The sequence below is a fragment of the Watersipora subatra genome, chromosome 10 (genome assembly GCF_963576615.1).
Source record: "Watersipora subatra chromosome 10, tzWatSuba1.1, whole genome shotgun sequence".
NCBI classification, from domain to species: domain Eukaryota; kingdom Metazoa; phylum Bryozoa; class Gymnolaemata; order Cheilostomatida; family Watersiporidae; genus Watersipora; species Watersipora subatra.
Window position 1 is genome coordinate 39048085 of NC_088717.1, and position 6850 is coordinate 39054934.

Sequence of the window (6850 nt, forward strand, 5' to 3'; positions counted from 1 at the left end):
CAACTAAGTTACAGACAGACCGTTGTACGCAATTCACATCACAGTTGTTCAGCGAGGTTTCGAAGCTGTTGGGAATGAAACAGTCATTCAGTTGTGATTACCTTGAAAAGTTCAATTGGACACTGTTGCAGCTTCTCAAAGCCTACGTCGATAGAGAGCAGAAATACTGGTGTTCATATTTGGACCTAGTACTTATAGCCTATCGAACCAGCAAGCATTCCTTAGCTGGACATATTCCATTTGCGATGGAGCGCTGACGGACATGCTGTCTACCAGTTCGTTTGCTGTGTCCTTCAACTTATGAGCCCTGTGTTGAGTCCTCAGATGAATTCATGGAGACTTTAAGACAGAAGCTCAGAGGCTGCTGGAGGGTAGCTCATGACAATAATGAAGCGGTCAGTGTAGCACTAAAGAAACAGCACGACAAACGAGTACACTTTGTTAATGTGTGTCGCGGTCACAGAAACCATGATCAAGTCGCAAATCACTAAGTAGAGTTATCCGAGTTTGAAGTGGCACTAACTGAATTTATAATATTTGTAATGATTTTTGAAACACGTGCATCCAGACCAATCTATTAGTGCTCTTTTTAAATCTGAAATCAGTTTAGCCAATATCAGTCTCTAACCTTCGTAAAACATCATTTAAAACCGTTGCTATGTAATCAGGAAGTACGGAAAAATGGCGTCCAGTAAAAGCAGCTGATTTTTTTTGCCGATTTCAAAGACAACTCAGACATTTTGGACACTTTCAATGAGTATTTTAGTATTCCAACTGATGCCGAAAGCAGTGACAATGAAGAAATGGATGATGCTGAACGATCTGAAGCTACTGTATTTGAAAATAACGAAGATGATGAAGAGGTATTACGTCGTTTAAAAGAGTAAGAAGCCGTTCGAGTTGAAAGTGTGTTTGGGAATTTTTGCATGCAGATGAGCTTCAGAATCGAGGAGAGGAAAGCTTACCGAAGCACTCAAGTTTATGTAAATGTAATTGTAAGCTAGGTCCAGGTCAGTCTCGTTGTATTCTTCAATTTTCGAATGAACAAGTGACTGAGTGCAGATATGCATGTACAGAGTTATCTAATGTTGAACTGGATATTCTTTTACTCTCAAAAATTGAAACTGAATTTCATTCTAGTACTGTGACTGTTTTTACAAAAAAGTCGACAAACAACCCTCGGGAGAAATCAAGAACTGATTATCGACATTTAGGACTACCCATATGTTAATTTCTCTTCGCCTACTTGCATACCATTGGTGTCACCAAGCTAGAAGTGCTCGTGGCTCACTACAAGAATGCCAAGTCAGTAGTGCCAAGAAAACTAAACCGTGGAAACACTAGATGCATAACATATGCACAATCAAAAGCATTTCAGATTTACATAATCAACATTCTGGAGCAGCACAGCCTGGTGTTGCCTGGCCGACTTAGAGGGATTTCCAGAAAGGCTACTGAAGTTCTACCCTCCCATATCTCTAAGAAGTTTGTTTATGAAAAATACTCCGAAGCAGTAGCAGTTTGTGGCGGCCTTTCACCTCCCATCAGCGTGAGCGACTTTAAATGACTTTGGAAGCTTCTTTTTCCAGGGGTGCATTGCTGTCAGCCAATGTCTGACTTGTGCTGGACATTTCAAAGTAATAACACCATAATTTACCAGTAAGTTTAGTTACATTTGCAGATCTATTCAACTTTTTTAAATTATTTTCTGTAGATTTACACAAGCCTTTTTACATCTAACTTGTTCTTGATGTGCAACTATTATCTTACTTAACACTCGTTCTTGGACTGAGTAACAAGATTGTGATTTAGTACATGTAATTGAAAAGATTGAAATTTTGCACTAGGTTTATTTTGTGTTGACCATTTGCAGTAGCTAAAGAGTGATGAGGAGAAGGAGGCTGTGCTGAAACTGCAGGAAGCACATTTGTTGGCAGCATCCGAAGCTCACCTCTACCACAAGGGGTCCATAGAGAAAGCTAAAGCTGGATTTTGCCTCCACATTTCATTTGATATGGCTCAACAGGTATGGAACATTCAATGAAAATGTCAACCATCTGTATGCGACTGTGTTTTCCACGCTTTATCACTTAAAACATAATATATCGCTCAAATTTCTAGTTTTAATTAAATTGTTGGCATATTATTTTAGGTACACTATCCTTCAAATCCACTACAGCCCGGACCAGTGTATTTCAAAACTCCAAGAAAGTGTGCAGTGTTTGGCATTACTGATGAAGCCTTCCGTCGTCAAACGAATTATTTAATAGATGAGGCTGTACATGTTGGTAAAGGGTGCAACACCATTATTTCTTACATACATCACTACTTGGAGGCGAACCAGTCTCAGACGTCTCATAACCCACTAGTATTACATGCGGATAACTGTGCATCAGTTGATAACGACAATGCGTTTCCAGTGAGTTTATCACATGTACCAGTGTTTCTTTTATCTACTTCTATGCTGTCTTACTTACATCTAGGTTGTGGCTCTATTTGAGTTGGAGAGGAGTGAGAATAATACATATTATTTCAAAAGTTTTTGACATCTGTTTTTTACCTCATAAAAATATCATTGTTGCTACCTTAGCAGGTACTATTCAAGGTTGCTGTAGTCCACCAACCTTTTGCAAGGTTATGCAAATGTGTTATCAAAATGTTTTTTCTAGTACAATTATTGGGATCTATTTGTATGTACATGTATTTGTAGTGTTTATGTTCACTGATTTATTGTAGTGGCCAGGACAAGAACAACTTCATGCTGATGTACCTGGCATGGAGAGTTGCCAGAGGCTTAAATGCCAATGTTGAACTCAACTTCATGATCGCGGGTCATACTAAATTTGTTCCCGACTTGTTCTTTGGCTTGTTTAAAAGACGATATCGACGAGAGTTTGTTTCATCACTACATGAAGTTAAAGAGGTTATTTTTATCAACAAATATTTTGTACATTCAATTAAATTGATTTTTCGATTAATGTTGTTTTTGTGCTTAAAATGATTGGTTTGATTAGCTATCTCGGTTTATGAATTTTGGTAATTTCTACTGGTTGCAGTGCATGGAGCGTTCGTCAATTCTAAATAAAGCAGTACTTGTGGGTTCGCAAGATGGTGAAGTGTTAGTTCCGACATATGACTGGTCTACCTTCCTGTGCCGCTACTTCTCCAAAATTAAAGGAATCAAATCAGCCCACCAGTTCACTTTCACCAATGAAACTCCAGGTATAGTTTGATCTGAAATTATTTGCAGGTGTTTCAATTAATTTGTTTTAATGTTGTTTTGATAACAGAAACTTTGCTGTAGAGTCACAAGTTTAACGTTTGTTTGCGCAGGAAGTGTCATGGTGAGACAATTCTGCAACTCATACGAAAGTGCCACGAGTTTGATTCAGTATAGCCCACTCAATGATGAGATGCCTGAAAAGCTTACCCCTCTTGGGATGACCAGAGAGCGAAAACAATACCTGTATAAAGAGATTAGAGAATTTTGCAAGGAAGAACACCGAGATATTGTTTGCCCACGTAAGTAGTGTTTTGGTGGTGATTGGCGCTAAGCCACGAGTCGCTCTACCCACCCCTAAATCGTCTGCTCTACCCCCAAACTCGCTAATCTATGTTGAAAATAAAGCAGAGATGTTGCCAAGTAAAATTTACTTGTAATAATAAGTTAATATCTACCTTAAAGATGTGGTTGCGTCAAATTTGAGTTGATTTTAAAAGAAAGCATTTTTTTCTATCAGTTGATATGTTGTTTGTTGTGTTAGGTGATCTCATTGCCAAGATATTTGAAGATTAAAATCGAAAAAATCTGATCGCGGTGAAAACGCTCAGGCCAAAAAAACATGCCCAGACTTGCCCAAAATGATGTCACGCGTGATTTATCTGTCAATATATCTCGTATTCACATCGGCTATTTGCGATAAAAGTCTAGTCCTACGCGGCTCTATTGGCATATATTTTATTTTGTATTTGCTCATGTTGGTTAGAATAAAATTTTAAACCGCGCTACAGATACACTATTATGAATGTTTCAAAGGCCTCAAATGACAAAAATTCAAAATTTGTCTTACTCACTTTCTCCAAATGCTGTGTAAACATTTGAGTACCGACTACCAATTCTAACGGTCTACGGTAATTCTGTTAAGCAAACTATGTAGAATAAGGTCTTTGTATCAGCACGGTTCCGCCGCTACCCATACTAACGATATACAGCCTCCCAAAAGCCCCACCCACATTATGTCCGTCGCCTATCCTTGGGGCGGGGCTGTATATCATTGCCCACACCGTAAACTAGTTTTTTACTACCTTAAGTAAAATAAGCAAGCTGTGTCTTTCAAAAGATTATACATAGGGATAGAGTTTTAAGGATGAGAAGTCTGCTGCAAACTGGATTTGATCTCACATTCTCCAGTTCTGCGGAAATCCATATACCGTATCCAATTCACTACAATATTCTGCAAATCATGTTTTGCATTATCTTCAACAATATAATTTTATTATATAATTTTTACAAGCAAAAAGATTTTCATCTCGGCATAAAGCTTTTATTAAAAATATTCATTAAGTCGTGGCCAGTCACATAGTTTTAGCTGATACAATAAGACAAATTCATCTACTGCAACAAACTCAAACAAAACATCATGGTTTATGCAGCACACATTCAAGTCTCTCTTTCCCCTTTATGGCAGTTTCCACACTGACAAAGCTGCTTCGGCTGGTGGGACGACATAAACATCCTGTAATCAGTAAAACAAATGCAATAAATATATGTCATTCATAGATATGTCATTCTAAAGCGTATCTACTAAAAGCTTTCAAATTGGGAGTTTGATAGATTGCGAGTGTAATTTTAAAAACGAATAAATGTTTAACAAAGGCACAAGTACACCAAGCCAATGATTCGAAGCTTTGGTTCTGGAAGTTAAAGATTTGCATTGATCAATCGATTTTCTTCACTTTCTACAAGTGAAAAGTGAGCATCTAATGTCAAATCATAAATCTAATTTACTAGGTAAAACTGCCACAGAAAATTTGAAGCAAATGTAGCTAGGTGAACCGATAAAAAAATATAAAACGATGATTAGTGATAGCAAAAAGTTATAATTTTATTAATTAGTACATGTATTAATGAGTACTAAAATATCACCTTTAGTATATTCATCAATCTAAGCCATTGTATAGCTAGATGCTAAAGATTAAAAAGAAGCCGTCAAGAACTCACTGTACATACGTATCTCGCACGCGCAGGAAATTACATTTTAGCCTCAAACAGGGAAATATAATCTGAATGTAAACTCAACAGGAAACTCTATAGGAGACTCAAAGTAAAAGATAAATTTACCTCCATTCTCCGATCTTCCTCCATAGAACTTTAACTATCTGATGCCAAGAAAACTCGGATACACCTTCGCAGTAACTTTACAGCAATTTTTACAATTATGTTGTTCGCCAATAAAACGTGTCGATCGAGTAATTCATTAAAGTAACAATGTTAATTAATTTAGTAAATATCGATGTCCATGCGATTTAATAATAGAGTAAAATCCCTAAATTTGAGATCACAGACAACGCGTTTTACGAGTGATAACATTTATTACGGCCTATATAAAAATTTCGCGCTGATGATTGGCTAAGGAAGCAACTTCATATTTATTGCTCGTGGTTTCTTTTCAGATGTATTGCTTGTGACGTCACGAAAGAAGCACCCGCGGGAACGTGAGCTTTTTAAAAGAGGGCCTCATTCAAACGCATATATCTCTGGACAGGGTTGGTCTACAAAGACAAAAATGGCATCAAATTGTAGCTGATGTTTTAGCCTTTTATGGGTCTTAATTTCATTAAATCGAATTTTGTTACGCAACCACATTTTTAATAGTAGATTGGTAATAGTTTAAAGGTGTCTTTATAACGATTTATTAATGTTTGCAGCAGTTCCTCCGGCACAATCACACAAAATAACTGCACGACCTACAACAGAGTGTAGCGTTGCCAAAGATAAAACATCAATCAAGAAAAGAGGCCAGCCAAGAGAGCCAAGAAAGAATAATGTTACTGTTTTGTTCCTAAAGAGTCTTATAGAAGATTTTATTATAACATTAATTATTCGATTTTGTAAAATTTTATAACATTATTATATAATTCATTTATAAGATTAATTATTCGTTTTTACAAGATCAAAGTTTATAGTTTCTGATGGTGTGCGATATGTTACTGCTATGCTCCTAATGATTCTTATAAGATTTAATTATAACATTAATTATTCTATTTTATAAGATTTTATTGGATTATTATAATATTAAGTTATAAGATTAATTGTTCAATTTTAATTTTCAAATGGTTTTAAGGACCTGCTTAAAGTTTATGTTGCTGGTGTTGGATTGTATCTCGATCTTGTATCGAAAGAAAACAATGTATATATATAAATACACATGTATATGCCTGTCATTCTGCCATCTAGCTTAAGCATCGGGCATGGTGCTTCAAAAATAAGGAAGATATAAGCTCTCTGGGTCTGTGGGTCACTGTTAAGCATATTGACAGTAATCTACATAGCTCATAGAGACATAGATACCTATCAATATATAATCATCATTGTTAGGTTAACTAACAATGCATGAGACACATATACATAGCCTTGTACAATATGGATATGCACTCACTAAACAGTATGAAAAATGACATTAATGCTATTTAGACACATAGATATGGTATCTATGTGACCAGTGGGCAAGCTCTTCTTGTGGTCAGAAAAGTAGATTGCTAAATGATTTTAGCAGGTACAAATGACCTCCTAAACTGATTTAGAAATCGCTGAAAACAGAATTTCTCAAGATTTGAGCGGATCAGAGTT

At 36.4% G+C, this 6850-nt stretch overlaps 1 protein-coding gene across 1 annotated transcript; it reads left to right on the top strand.

Annotated features, from left to right (window-relative positions):
• Nucleotides 1–481: 481 nt before the first annotated feature.
• Nucleotides 482–6422, top strand: LOC137407056 (uncharacterized). The gene is made up of 7 exons (XM_068093662.1): nt 482–2026; nt 2153–2419; nt 2594–2634; nt 2737–2923; nt 3057–3222; nt 3334–3522; nt 5929–6422. The coding sequence occupies exons 1-7, from the start codon at nt 2015–2017 to the stop codon at nt 6123–6125; spliced, it is 1059 nt and encodes a 352-aa protein (XP_067949763.1). The 5' UTR covers nt 482–2014; the 3' UTR covers nt 6126–6422.
• The last annotated feature ends 428 nt before the right edge of the window (nt 6423–6850 follow it).

Coding starts and splice junctions, on each gene's coding strand:
- LOC137407056 (XM_068093662.1), top strand. Junction 2,635..2,736: donor GTCCACCAACCTTTTGCAAG/GTTATGCAAATG, acceptor GATTTATTGTAG/TGGCCAGGACAAGAACAACT. Junction 3,223..3,333: donor TTTCACCAATGAAACTCCAG/GTATAGTTTGAT, acceptor TTGTTTGCGCAG/GAAGTGTCATGGTGAGACAA.